This window comes from Anolis carolinensis, chromosome 6 (assembly GCF_035594765.1).
Source record: "Anolis carolinensis isolate JA03-04 chromosome 6, rAnoCar3.1.pri, whole genome shotgun sequence".
NCBI classification, from domain to species: Eukaryota; Metazoa; Chordata; class Lepidosauria; order Squamata; family Dactyloidae; genus Anolis; species Anolis carolinensis.
The window spans coordinates 115,055,854-115,070,406 of record NC_085846.1 but is presented as its reverse complement, the minus strand read 5'-3'; the positions used below and the strand labels follow the sequence as shown (position 1 = coordinate 115,070,406).

General features: G+C 41.5%; 1 protein-coding gene across 12 annotated transcripts in view; it reads left to right on the top strand.

The window, feature by feature from the left end:
* obscn (obscurin, cytoskeletal calmodulin and titin-interacting RhoGEF) overlaps nt 1–14,553 on the top strand; it is a 212,538-nt gene that overhangs the window by 46,645 nt on the left and 151,340 nt on the right. For all 12 annotated transcript variants that reach the window (XM_062957387.1, XM_062957386.1, XM_062957385.1 and 9 more), the window contains exons 18-29: nt 161–430; nt 1,699–1,965; nt 4,064–4,330; nt 5,501–5,613; nt 5,929–6,082; nt 6,749–6,910; nt 7,570–7,674; nt 9,842–10,108; nt 10,608–10,877; nt 11,369–11,635; nt 13,070–13,339; nt 13,792–14,058. In XM_062957387.1, the coding sequence (XP_062813457.1) occupies nt 161–430; nt 1,699–1,965; nt 4,064–4,330; nt 5,501–5,613; nt 5,929–6,082; nt 6,749–6,910; nt 7,570–7,674; nt 9,842–10,108; nt 10,608–10,877; nt 11,369–11,635; nt 13,070–13,339; nt 13,792–14,058 (2,679 nt within the window). The remainder of the gene's footprint in view (nt 1–160; nt 431–1,698; nt 1,966–4,063; nt 4,331–5,500; nt 5,614–5,928; nt 6,083–6,748; nt 6,911–7,569; nt 7,675–9,841; nt 10,109–10,607; nt 10,878–11,368; nt 11,636–13,069; nt 13,340–13,791; nt 14,059–14,553) is intronic.

Sequence of the window (14,553 nt, the reverse complement as noted above, 5' to 3'; positions counted from 1 at the left end):
CCAATTTTTGCTACCAAAAGTAAACTAACTTAGTGGCATTTGGTCATATCCAGAGTTTCCAGTAACTGCGGTCCAACTGGGAAAAAAGAAGTGAATGATATATATTCATGATGATGATGATGATGATGATGTGCTGACACAGAATTGTCTTCTTCCCCAGTGCCCAGAGTGGTGAAGTTTGTCAAAGGCCTCCACAATATAGTCGGTGAAGAAGGCAAGGAAGCCTTCTTCAAATGTGTTGTTTCCCCCAATGATGCAGCCGTCACATGGAGCTGCAATGGAAACAAAATTGAAGCCAGCAAGAAATACAACATTTTCCAGAAGGACTCAAACCACAGCCTCACTATCACTGACCTGAGCCTGGAAGATTCTGGCGAAATCACGGCAGATGCAGAAGGGGTGCAGAGCAAGGCCAACCTCAAGGTTGAAGGTGAGTAATGGAAAGAAGCAAAACATGGGGTTGACATTACAGGGTGGATTATCTTGGTGACATCCGGCCAGAATGGGTCCCAGAAGGTCTCTCTGAGGTTCTAGTTTTCACTCGAAGGGAATTCAACAATGGAACACACTGTCTCCTTTATATGACATAAAATCATAGGGTTGGAAGGGACTACAAAGTCAGCTCTCTGCTATGTAGGAATATATGATTAAAGCACATTCAAAAAATAGTTGTCCAACTTCTATTTAAAAACCTCCAAAGAAGGCGAGTCCAGTATCCACTGATGTAGTCTGTTCCATTTTTGGATAGCTCTGACAATCAAGAAGTTCTTCTTAATGTCTAAACGGTTTATCTTTTTTCTCTGTTTGTTCATGGTCTGATCTCTGGAGTTGCAGGAAACATGTTTTAAAAAAGCTACCATGTCACCTTTTCTCCAAGTTGAACATGTTCTAATTTGTGTCAGAGTAATTTACACAGCGCAGCAGCAGTTGGATGGAGTCAGAGGAGTGGAGAACGAAGAGACACCCAGAGATGTTGGCAAAACTATATACAAAGTTTTACTGTACAAGACAAACAGGCTTGCAGACAATAGACACAGGACTCTCACTCTAGGCAGACAGAACAGAACAGAACTGAACAGATGCAATCAGTAAAGCATACACACTTGTGTCTGGACACTCCCCAGTTCCAGCCACACATCAAGGTCATCACAGCTTCTCAGTAATTAACTCTTTACAGACTATAGTACACTCTGGATGATGCAATCAGTATGCAATACAAACCAAGACACAAATTGCATTTAAACACTATCAATACACAAATCCCACATTAACAAATTGTTTCTCCTAAGGCTTGGTTTCCTACAGTTTTAATCCTCTTCTTCATGTCCTCTTCTCTGGAGCAAAAGAAAACAAGCTTGCCCTTCCTCAATATGACCTCTTTAATATATTTAAACATGGCTATCATGTCCCTCCTTAACATTTTCTACTCCAGGCTAAACGTACCCAGATCCTTACGTTGCCCCTCATAGAGATTCATAGTTTCCAGATGTTCTCCTACATTATTTGTCCTTCTCTAGACACCTTCCAACTTGTCAACATCCTTCTTTGACTGTGGTGTCCATGTAGACATGGCTACCTGCCATGGTCCTTCTCTTTCTAGATAACCTTTAGTGCAAGGTAATTTTGAGCTATGACTAACTGTGGTTGTCTTTACTGGGCCCTTCCAAAATGACATTGCTATGATTATGTTGTATACAGAAGCCCCAGCCTTGTTCGTGAAAAAACTGGAAGCCAAAACGGTGGAGGAGAAGGAGACAGTGACGCTAGAAGTAGAGCTCTCAAAAGCCACCACGGAGGTGAAGTGGGTGAAGAATGGCAGTCTGCTCCATTCAGATGCCAACATGGAGATCAAGGCCGAGGGGACAAAGCACAGCCTCGTGATCAAGAGTGCTGCCTGCGGGGACCGTGGTTTTTATGCCTGTGAGACCCTCCATGACAAGACCCAGGCAAAACTAACTGTGGAAAGTAAGTCAGAATTGTCATATATATCTCCTTATGCAGAAAGGCATTTTAGAAATGCAAATTGTGCCTCTCAAAAAGTTGAGTGTCCATTATCTGGAAACCTGAAATATTCCAAAAATTTTGCTGCCAGCTATTCATTTCCAATTTTGAGGAAAGGGGGCTAGTCCCACGTCCAGCACATCCTTTCCATACAGAAGGCCCTAGATCCATTTCCAAGCATCCAATTAATATAGGGTTGGACTAGATAGCTGTAGTGGATCAAAGAATCACATTGAGTATTTAACATTGTGTGGATATGATTAATTTTCAATATCCCAATGTAGACATGTAGCCCATTCCATTATGTTGGAGTGACTGAGGCCCCTTCCATACAGCTGTATAAAATCCACATTGAACTGGATTATATGGTAGTGTGGACTCAGATAACTCAATTCAAAGCAGATATTGTGGGTTATCTGCCTTGGTATTCTGGGTTATATGGCTGTGTGGAAGGGCCCCGAGTCTGATTTCCAAGACAAAAAGTGCTTTTGCTTCTGTCTCCTACTGTACCACAGGACAAGCAGCTGCTTGGGTTGTCCCTAAGCATGTTGAGTTGGTGCTTTTTGCTAATCTCTTCCTCCTCAGCCCTTCCCCAAAATAACCGCAGTGTCCCTGTAAGCACATTCCCCACCTCAAGGGACGAGATATCCATTGACCCAGCCCAAAGGTCATCCTTATAACAGGTATGCTGGAGTTTTTGGAATCCTTGCCTCTTAGACAGGGAGATGTCAGAAAAGGTTCCTTGCAGAGCCAGCCATAAATTTAGTCAAAGGCAAATATGACATTAGAGGGCAGAGCCTGGGAAAATATGTATCTCAGAAAGACGAAAGCTGAAGAGCAAATCAAATGCCCACAGAACCAACTAGTCATTTCTTGCTTTCTGAAAATGATTCTATGTTTACAAACTTTATTTCAGGCACAGTTATTAAAAACACAACATTTCTTTAATTAATTAATTAATTAATTAATTCCAACATTTATATCCCGCTCTTCTCACGCGAAGGGACTCAGGGCGGCTTACAACACATGGCAACAAATTCAATGCCTAGTTAAAAATCACAACAGTACATAGAATCAATTAAAAATTATTAAATATAATATAAAAATTTAAAACATGGTTAGATCCATTCGTCCAAGAAACCCCATGCTTTAGCCATAAATCGGTCCATTCTAAAAAAACCATTGATTGTAAGACTAATTTCAGTAGCTTTAACATAATTTTTTTTAATTTTAAAAGAAAAACACCTGCAATTCTAAGACACCCCATTTTTAGAAATGTTTATACAGGGAAAGGGTATGTCTTAGAATTGACGAAATTGAGTCCTATCTCCAAGACAGGTCATTATGTGCATATATGCAAATGCAGGTATGCTTAAAACTAGGGATAATATTCAAAATCTAAACCACTTATGGTCCCAGGCATTTTGGACGAGGGATAATCAACCTCTGCAAGCTTGTTTCTTTAGTTGAGGATGCATCTACACCTACTGAAATAATTTAGACTGCTGTGCTCTGAAACAGTCCCAGATATGGAACAGGAGAATTTCTTTGGGATTTGCAGTTTTATGAGAGACTTAAAATTCCCTTCCAAAAAGCTTCAGTGCCTCACAAAACTACATACCCTAGAATGTGGTAGGCTGAGCTTATAACAGTTAAAATTATATTGAAATGCGATATGCGTGCTTTGTGAAAACAACAACAATAATTTATTACCTGCCTCTCCTTGTGATTTGAGGTGAGGTACAACAGGATCAAAACAAAGTTCTTAGGTCTTATATCTTAGCATACTTGCCTACTTTGGCCATGAGCTTATGTTCTCATAGCTCCTCTACTTCAGTGGTTCTCAACCTGTGGGTCTTCAGGTGTTTTGGCCTACAACTCCCAGAAATCCTAGCCAGTTTACCAGTTGTTGTGATTTCTGGGAGTTGAAGGCCAAAACATCTGGGGACCCACAGGTTGAGAACCACTGCTCTACTTCATCCTCCCGTATTGTTTTCTTAGTTCAGTTTCCATATTCTCTTGAATGGAAGATCTAGCTAGTTCTTCATCTTTGTCCCTTCAGTGAGGCCCATCAAGGTGGTGAAGGGCTTGCAACCCATGGATGTCCACGAAAAAGAAGCCGTCACTTTTGAGGTGGAGTTGTCCCATGAAAATGTGGAAGGGACCTGGATGAAGGACGGCTTGAGGCTGAAGCCCAAGGAGAACTGCCTCATTAGCGCCAAAGGGAAGAAGCATTCGCTGACCCTCTCCAAACTGGCCATGGAGGATTCGGGTCTCATCGCCTTCAAGGCGGAAGGGGTTCACACCACAGGAAGACTTAACGTCAAAGGTAGGTGAGATGCTTCTTTTCTGGTTCCAGAAAGGAAGACAGCAAATCTCGAGAGCAAGGAAGTTTGCATTTGAAGCAACAGCTATTGGGTGCACGCCCCCCTTCAAATAGCAGTCCATGAATGACAAAAAAGTAAAATGTTTATGTGTTTTGGAACCTCATCTTCTCTACAGATGATTGGCTTAAAACATGCCATATAGGCATCAAAACAAAAGAGTGGAGTGTCTGTCCCATTTTCTTACCACCACCCTTTGCTGCTGTTCTGTTGATAAGATCTTACAAGCACTGTTTCAGTTTATTACTCCTTATCATCTGTATCTTTAATAATAGCTAATACATCAGTGAGAAAGGAGCCTCCGGCGGCCTAGGGGATAAAAGCCTCATGACTTGAAGGTTGGGTTGCTGACCTGAAAGCTGCCAGGTTCGAATCCCACCCAGGGAGAGCGTGGATGAGCTCCCTCTATCAGCTCCAGCTCCATGCGGAGACATGAGAGAAGCCTCCCACAAGGATGGTAAACATCAAAACATCTGGGCATCTCCTGGGCAACGTCCTTACAGATGGCCAATTCTCTCACTCCAGAAGCAACTCCAGTTGCTCCTGACACACAAAAAAAAAATCAGTGAGAAACACATTTCTGCAATATGGAACATTGCAACCCCAGATATCAATGACCTGCAGAATTTATCTTTGGAACAGCAGTTAGTTAGCAGACCTAGTTGTGCATTAGCTGAGATCCTTGTTCTCAGAATGTTTTCAATGTGGCTTTCAAGACAATACGACTCCTATAACCACAGAACTGATACCTATGGTTATGCTTCAACTAGAAGTTAACATGTGCTGAGTACCTAGAAAATTCCTGATAAAAATACCTTTCTAGAAATTTGCTAAGTTCCCCAGGGCTACTCTATAGTAACTTCCAGAAGTAGTTATTTCTGAATATGGAAGTTGCATTGTAGGAAATAAGATGTTCTAGCTCCTTCTAGAGATACTGTCATTTTAATCTCCAATCCACATTTTTGAGACCTGAATATGGGTTTTGACAATGGCTCTGGTTTTATCTCCACAAAACAACATTTTTATTGTGCATCTAACCTGATGGTCAGACCATCTCATACTCATCTCATGATGTTTTCCACAAACCCAGGGCTCCTTTTCATTCTCTCTTTCAGAAAGTCCAGTGAAAATAATCAAACCCCTGGTAGATCTCAAAGCTCAGCACAAGGATGAAGTCACCTTTGAGTGTGAACTGTCCAGGGCTAATGCAGAAGTGAAGTGGCGTAAGGTACTGAATTAATTTTCTAAGAATAGATGTTGAAGTTAATTGTCTTTTTGAGTTTTGCAAAAAGTGGAGGAACTTCGATTCCTATCCAGTTGTTTGTGATGAATCTGTCTGGGAAATCACTAACAGCTATTATAAAGTCCTAGACATTTGACTTAATTATATCTTATTTGGGAAAAAAGTTTTATGAAGTTTAGAAGTATGCTAAATGAGATAATATAGAACATTCTGATTTTGACAAAATCAAGGGCATGTGATTTTATCTAAACTGTGAAGAGCTTGCGATTGCCAACTCCAATCTGAACATCTTCCTTCTAGGATGGAGTTGAGCTGAGGCCAAATAAAAGAATCGTAATGGGGGCCCGGGGGACAAAGAGAAGCCTCACCATTCACAAATGTGAATACGAAGACCGAGGGAAATATATGTGCGATGCCGATGATGACAAGAGCATTGCTGACTTGGAGATCCAAGGTATGTTTCCAAAGCAAGGAGGAATACTTTCTAGATAGGATACTCATCCTTATAGCCAGCTTAGAAATGCATATCTGTGACTGTCATTCTAACATTAAATAATGTGATGCAGATAAAGTGCTATTGGTCACTTCATATCAGTGCAAGCCTCCAGCACAATTTAATGGTCAACTTCCACTGGACGTTGAACATAGAATTGCACCAGAGGACCTACAAAGTGAGAAGTGATCTCTTTAGCAATCTTTAGGTCCTCCAATCTGCTGGAGGACCTAGAAATTATTTAAAAGAACCTATCAAATCAGCAAATTAACCTGCGAAAGTTACATTCTCTGTATTAATTGACATTATAAGTCTTGCATCCCATTTGGTTTGCAGAGGATGTATCTATGTTGCAGAATTGATACATTTTGGCACCACTTTCGGTACCATGGTTCATTGCAATGGAGTCATGGGAGTTGTAGCTTGGTGACACCATTTGCCAGAGACAGCTAAGGACCTTGCAGAAATGCAGCTCCCAAGATTCCATATCTTTGAGTCAAGACAGTTAAAATAGTGTCAAGCTGCATTAATTCTATAGTGTAGATTCATCTAAAGTTGGAAGCAACTTGTCTTGGAAAGGAGAAGCAATAAATATGCTGCAACAAACATGTCTCTGTGTCTCTTTAGCCCGAGACATCAAGATCGTGAAGCCACTTGAAGACTTGGAAGTGAGCGAGAAAGAGAGTGCGTCATTCCTTTGTGAGATTTCACACGATGAGGTGGAAACACAGTGGTTCAGCAACGAACACAAAATCCGGGCAGGGGACAACATCAAGCTGCGTCAAGATGGTAGGGGAAAAGACAACGGCTGGCCAACTCTTGGGGTGGTTGTATGTTATGAACAAAATGTTGGGGAAATCAATGAAGAGAGACTCGATTTGTTTGGACTTGCTGAACATGGAGATGCATGGAATATTGGGAATTTTAGTTTGACATTGAGTGTTCTTCAATAAGATAAATAAATATTTTGATCTAAGATGCTCTATTAAGAGCTTGAGAGCCATTCCAGTTGAATTTTGGTGTTCCCTTTAGCCTGATTTCTTAGTTGTGTGCAGAAAGTCCAATTGGATGAAATTTTTCATAAAAGGCATTTTAAGATGGTTGTGTTTCCAGTCCTGATGTGTGTGTGTTTTTAAGGCAGATTTACCCAAATAAATTTTAAGAGAAAGTGTTTTGGATTAGGGCTACACCAAAGCAGATTGCAGGGTCATCAGAATGAGAGATAAATAAGAAATGATTTCTAAATCAATTAATTCATAGATAAGTTGATTTTTTTTAGGGCGATCACAAAGAGACAAACCATGGATACAATAAATGAATGCATATCTTGCCTTTTGGGGAGTCGTATCCATGAATCACTTCAGTCCAACTGAACAGCCAATAGCAATCCCCAACAAAAATTTTAATATATCTATTGATTTATTTCACCTATGGATTTGCCTTTGCAGGAAAGAGCTACCAGCTTGTCTACAGAAGTGTGGAAGTGGAGGACTCTGCGGAGATCAAATTTGTTGCCGAAACAGCAGAATCCCGAGCAAAACTTAAAGTGAAAGGTAAGGACTAGTATTTCTTAGTAGAGCCCAAGTTGGAGAATTCTCAAAGAAGAGAAATGGCTCTTTGATCACTTAATTGGATGCCATTGACATTAATTAATTTACAATTCACCTAGTGTGACATTCTGAGGAAGAATGTATCTAAATGGTAGAATTTATTTATTTATATTATTTTAAAGGGGATTCAGGGTGATTCACAGTGTTGAATTAATGCAAAATTAATCATAGAATCATAGAATCATAGAATAGTAGAGTTGGAAGAGACCACATGGGCCATCTAGTCCAACCCCCTGCTAAGAAGCAGGAAATCGCATTCAAAGCACCCCCGACAGATGGCCATCCAGCCTCTGCTTAAAAGCCTCCAAGGAAGGAGCCTCCACCACGGCCCCGGGGAGAGAGTTCCACTGTCGAACAGCCCTTCTCACTGTGAGGAAGTTCTTCCTGATGTTCAGGTGGAATCTCCTTTCCTGTAGTTTGAAGCCATTGTTCCGTGTCCTAGTCTGCAGGGCAGCAGAAAACAAGCTTGCTCCCTCTTCCCTATGACTTCCCTTCACGTATTTGTACATGGCTATCATGTCTCCTCTCAGCCTTCTCTTCTGCAGGCTAAACATGCCCAGCTCTTTAAGCCGCTCCTCATAGGGCTTGTTCTCCAGACCCTTAATCATTTTAGTCGCCCTCCTCTGGACGCTTTCCAGCTTGTCAACATCTCCCTTCAACTGTGGTGCCCAAAATTGGACACAGTATTCCAGGTGTGGTCTGACCAAGGCAGAATAGAGGGGGAGCATAACTTCCCTGGATCTAGACGCTATTCCCCTATTGATGCAGGCCAGAATCCCATTGGCTTTTTTAGCAGCCGCATCACATTGTTGGCTCATGTTTAACTTGTTGTCCACGAGGACTCCAAGGTCTTTTTCGCACACACTGCTGTCAAGCCAGGCGTCCCCCATTCTGTATCTTTGATTTCCATTTTTTCTGCCGAAGTGAAGTATCTTGCATTTGTCCCTGTTGAACTTCATTTTGTTAGTTTCGGCCCATCTCTCTAGTCTGTCAAGATCGTTTTGAATTCTGCTCCTGTCTTCTGGAGTGTTAGCTATCCCTGCAGCTTGACAGGGGTGCTTTGATTGTGCTTTTCCTGCATGTCAGCGGGTTGGACTAGATTACCAATGTGGTCTCTTCCAACTCTAATATTACTGTATATGATTCTATAATTCTATTGTTAGATAGATAATCCATTCTTAGACAAGAATGCATTGGCTGTAACCCTTTTGTGTAAAAACTGGTGGAAAATACAGTCCTATTGGACATGTGGTTACACACCTGCTGAATGGTTAAGTATGTGGTGATGTGTAACTTAAGGGACACACTGAGGAAGCTGCGTCATGACTATGAGACAGTCGTGACTAGGGATGTATCATTCACTTTTGTACCTGGGTAATGATAAGCAAGCAATAGGTTTAAAAGAGGGTAGGAAGCATGCATTCCTTCTCTTGCCATAATTCTCTTGCTTCTTGCCATATATCTGTTGCTGAAATCTTTTACCTATGTCATGAGTATATCGCTGTATGTGCCATTGACTGATAGGAGATCAGGGGATTGATAGGAGATTGAATTTTGTGTATAGAGCAATGTGTGAAGATTAAAAGCCTCCTATGAGTTTGGATGAAAACTGAATCAGAGAGTTTTCTTAAACAGTGAGCAGCACAAGATCAAGCAGTGCAGTTATACTCTGCTGACAACTGATAAGCACTCTGCTTTGTATGGGTTTATTTTTCTGGCTTGCTTCTGAGACAATCAGTTCGATGGGTAGCGTATCTAGGGAGGGTGTAGTTGGTGAAGGAAAGCTATAAATCACACACCTATCCCACCTCGACATCTATGACACCACTTGAACTGCCATGGCTCAATGCTATGGAGTCCTGGGAATTATAGTTTTACAAAGTCTTTTGCTTTCTCTGTTAAATCAAGGATTTCATAGTATTGAGCTATGTAGTGTTCACTATTCCATTTGAAAGCTTCAAAAAGACCACTTTTCAACCATTTTCAGTTTCTGGTCCCTCCCTGGTCCTTAATTTGCAAAATTAGCAGGTCTAGGTCTATATATATATGGAACTCTTTGAATTCCTCAAAATACTGTCCAAATGTGAAGTATTATTATTTCTTCCTTCAGAACTGCCCGTAAGGTTTGTGAAACCCCTCCGGGTGAGAATCGCTATTGAGAAGCACCGGGGCTTTCTGGAGTGCCAAGTATCTCGGGCCAACGCTGAGGTCAAATGGTACAAGGATAACAAGGAGATCCATCCGGGCCAGAAGTACGAGATGGTGAGCGACGGGGTCTACAGGAAGCTCCTCATCAACGAGGCGGAGTTTGAAGATGAGGGCATCTATACCTGTGATGCCATCGACGAGAAGAGCAGTGCTCAGTTCTACGTGGAAGGTAACAACCTACTTCTTGGTTGAAATATGGGTCTGGGGACATCCAAAACAGAGCAATGCATATGGTGATGAGCTGATGGTGGGGATTCATGGCACATAAAAGAGTATTGTCTAGTTTTCAGGCCTGCTCATTTGCCCTTTCTTTGCCATTCCTTTCTTGGTCCAGTTTCCTATATGAAACAAGTTGGATAAATCAATTAATTTTAAAGCAAGTTTGCTTTTTCCCCATTGATTTTTCTTAGGAGATTTCAACAGCTTTGCGGTCAATTTGCACATATATAATCAAATAGTCATAAAGTCATAGAGCTGGAAGAGATTGCAAGGGCCATCTAGTCCAACTCCCTGCCATGTAAAGACAGGAATTCCAAAAGCTGGAAAAAACCCAAAATCCCAAACACTTGTGGTCCCAAGAATTTTGGATAAGGGACGCTCAACCTGAATATGTTGATAGGACAGGCAAGTAATGTTTCTCTTTGGTTCCTTCCGGTTCTTCCTTTCAGAGCAATCCATTAATATTGTGAAGGAGCTGAAAGACGTTGAGGTGATTGAGCCGGCAGAAGCCAGGTTTGAGTGTGAAATCTCCATTCAGTCGGTGAAGCCCCCCAAGTGGTCCTTACGCGGGGAGGTCCTCCAAGCCAGCAAGGACATTTTGATAGAGCAAGAAGGGAAGATCCATCGCCTGATCTTGAGGAAAACTGACGTGGACATGACCGGCACCATCCAGCTTGCCATTGGCAAATCCAAGTCCTCAGCCAACCTGGTTGTGAAAGGTAAATTGCTAGTTATGTTGTACTTGAAATTACAATGGATTGTTCCAGGCCTTGTGTACCTGACTCCATTTCCTAACAGATACGGCCAGCTAGATTTATGTCCTTTCACCTGGGCGAAATGCATTGCAATGTATTCCTTTTATAGCATCAAGGATATGATACCAAAGAAAACCAAGTCCCTTGTTGTTGTGGGTCTTCAGATCATTTCCAACCTATGGTGATTCTAAGATGATGCTATCATATGGTTTTCTTGTGTCTTGCTTGATGTAACCGAATGGGGTTTTATGCCTAGAGTAGGCATGGGCAAACTTTGGTCCTCCAGGTGCTTTGGACTTCAACTCCCACAATTTCTAACAGCCTACCGGCTGTTAGGAATTGTGGGAGTTGAAGTCCAAAGCACCTGGAGGACCAAAGTTTGCCCATATCTGCTAGATAGAAGGGAAAGATGAAGGACCATCTCTCTGACTATCTTTCCTCTTCGACCCTTGTAGATCTCCAAGTGACCATTACCCGGCAGCTGGAAGACAAAGTGGTGATGGAAACCCACTCGGTGGTCCTCTCTTGTGACTTCAAGCCTTCCCCAAAGACGGTGGAGTGGTACAGAGACCATACCCTCATCGAGGCCTCCGAGAGGTTCAAGATCAAGAGGGAGAAATACTCGGCGGAGCTCAAAATCCTGAAGCTGAATGTCGGCGATTCCGGTGTCTACAAATGCAAAGCTGGAAGCACGGAAACCAAAGCTACGCTGACCGTTTTAGGTATGTAAGAAGCAATGCTTTGTATGTGTGTGTAATTGCTTTAGCTTATTCATTCACACAAAGAGAAATGAGTTGAGAGCTTTGGATGCATCAATACTATAGAATTAATGCAGCTTGACTCCACTTTAAGTACAGTAGAGTCTTACTTATCCAAGACTCGCTTATCCAAGCTTCTGGATAATCCAAGCCATTTTTGTAGTCAATGTTTTCAATATATCGTGATATTTTGGTGCTACATTCGTAAATACAGTAATTACAACATAACATTACTGCGTATTGAACTACCTTTTCTGTCAAATTTGTTGTATAACATGATGTTTTGGTGCTTAATTTGTAAAATCATAACATCATTTTATGTTTAATAGGCTTTTCCTTAATCCCTCTTTATTATCCAAGATATTCGCTTATTCAAGGTTCTGCCGGCCCATTTAGCTTGGATAAGTGAGACTCTACTGTACTGTGATTCAATGCTATGCAATCTTAGGAGTTGTAGTTTGGTGAGGTCGCAGCACTCATTGGCAGAGAAGGCTAAATGTGTTGAAAACTGACAACTCCTAAGATTCCATAGTTATGAGCCACAACAGTTAAAGTGATGTCAAACTGCATTAAATCTAAAGTATAGATGCACACTAACTGCCATGGCTTGGTGCTTTTGAATCTTAGGAGTTGTAGGTTGGGGAGGCATTGGTACTCTTTGGCACAGAAGGCGAAAGTAAAACTACAACTCCCATGATTCTGTCAGAGAGGAAGAAACTGGTTCTTTTGATTATTCCTTCCCTAAGAAAACCCTATGAAATTAATGGGGTCACCATAAGTCAACTTGAAGGCACACTAGATATGGGAGAAGGCTTGCGTCAGGAAGGAAAGGCTTCTACGGAATCATCAAATTTGTAGATAATTTCATTAAATATTTACGATTCTCTGCCAGGGTGATTCTATAGCTCACTAGACAACAAATCCCACAATCCTGTAGGATGAAGTTTTGGCAGTTATATCGAAGTACTGTAACTTGGTAATGAGAAAGAGTCCTTAGTGTATTTGTAAGGATGACAACTGGACAGCTGAAATGTTGATATGGATGTCCTACTTGGGATATTAAACTTTTTCTAATATTTCTGAAGTAACTACAGTGGGCCCTCCAGATCTATGACTTCCTTTGACCAGGGATCATCATACCCCATATTATTTAATGACAGTGACATGATCATAGAGATTGTGTTGACATGATCATAGAGATCATGAAATTGTGTGCATTCGCATCGTTGCTATTTAATAATATGAGTTGCCATCATCCATGTTTTTCCATATCTCTGTGGGCTTCCAGAACTTCATGGCAGGTCTCCTGTATTTGCGTATGCAAGGGAGACAACAGCAGGAAGTCTGAAATGGCAAAGCACTAATTATGCCTCATTCTTTGCTCTCCCTGATGAACAGAGCGCAAGGTGGAGATCACCAAACATCTGCAGGACGTGGAGACTGAGGAGGAGAGCTGTGCGGCCTTCTCCTGCGAACTGTCTGAAGACAGTGATGATGTGGAATGGTTCCTCAACGACACACATCTCTTCCCCAACAACTTCAATGAGATCAAGAGCCTGGGCAAGGTTCACAGCCTGACACTAAAACATGTCATGCCAGAAGACTCCGGGATGGTGACCATCAAGGTGAACAAGAAGGTCACAGAGAGCGCACGGCTCAAGGTGAAAGGTGAGAAGTTGTCACCTTTGTTTCTACTTTTCTTTTAAATCTGTATTGCTTTTCAAAATGCTCTTCTTCTGCTATCGAATGAAGCCCAGGAATCTTTACGCTGGTGTCATGAAAGAATTATTGGAAATAAATGAAACTTTGGGTGAGAAACCACAGATGTTGAGGTTACATATAGTCCACCTCGATTCTGAGGATTCCAAGATGACTATGTCTCCTTTCTTAGGAATGTTTGGTCTTTCCCCAGATTTTGGTTGTTGATTTCCTTTCTAAAGGTTGACATGCATCTCGTAAGACATTACTGGTAATAAGAGTTTAAAGCTAAAATATGCATGCATTTATTTGATGAACATAATGAACAATCCTGACCTGGACTTGAGTTTCAGACCGATCAATTGAACCAGTTCAGGAAGCTGTGTCTCTACATGTCTCATCCCTTTCCTTGTGTTTTGCAGAGAAGCCTGCTGTCTTCATGAAATCCTTGGATGATGTGGTTGGAGAAGAGCGGGGCACCATCACCCTGGAATGTGAGGTCTCCAAGACAAAGGTCAAACCCATCTGGAAGAAGGAAGGCCTGGAGCTCACACCGGGAGAAAAATACGAGATGCTCCAGGCGGGGAAGACGTTGGGTCTCGTCATCCATGACCTCAGCAAGAGTGACGCCGGCCTCTATACCTGTGACCTCGGCACAGAAGTTGCCAAGTCTAAGGTCAACATCCAAGGTAGGAGACTCTGGAGAGTGAAACCCAGAACCACCCATTAAGCTGCATAGTCCATAGTACAATGTGTTACATACCGGGGCAATAACCTTCACTACACCATTCTGGTTCCCCTTCCCCTTGCCTTCTATACTTTGAATTAGTAAAGCTTTGTTTAAGAAAAAACAGGAACAAGCTACTTTAAAGTCTCAGTTGAGTCTCCTTTTGGAAAGAAAAAGTGGGGTATAAATAAAAATAATAATTAATATAATGATGATAATGATAATGATGATGATGATGATGATAATGTATCTAGATCTAGTCAGAACCAGCAAGAATGAAATGCATGACATATTTATAGATTATACAATTCAAATACTTTGTGTCAGCAAAATATGATATACGTTACACTTTCTGCAGTCGTTTTATTCATTGGTTAGGTAATAATCAATTGCCTAACCAGTAAAAAATATTTCCACATTATTGCTCTCTTAACACAGCAAGAGCCTATGGCAAAAC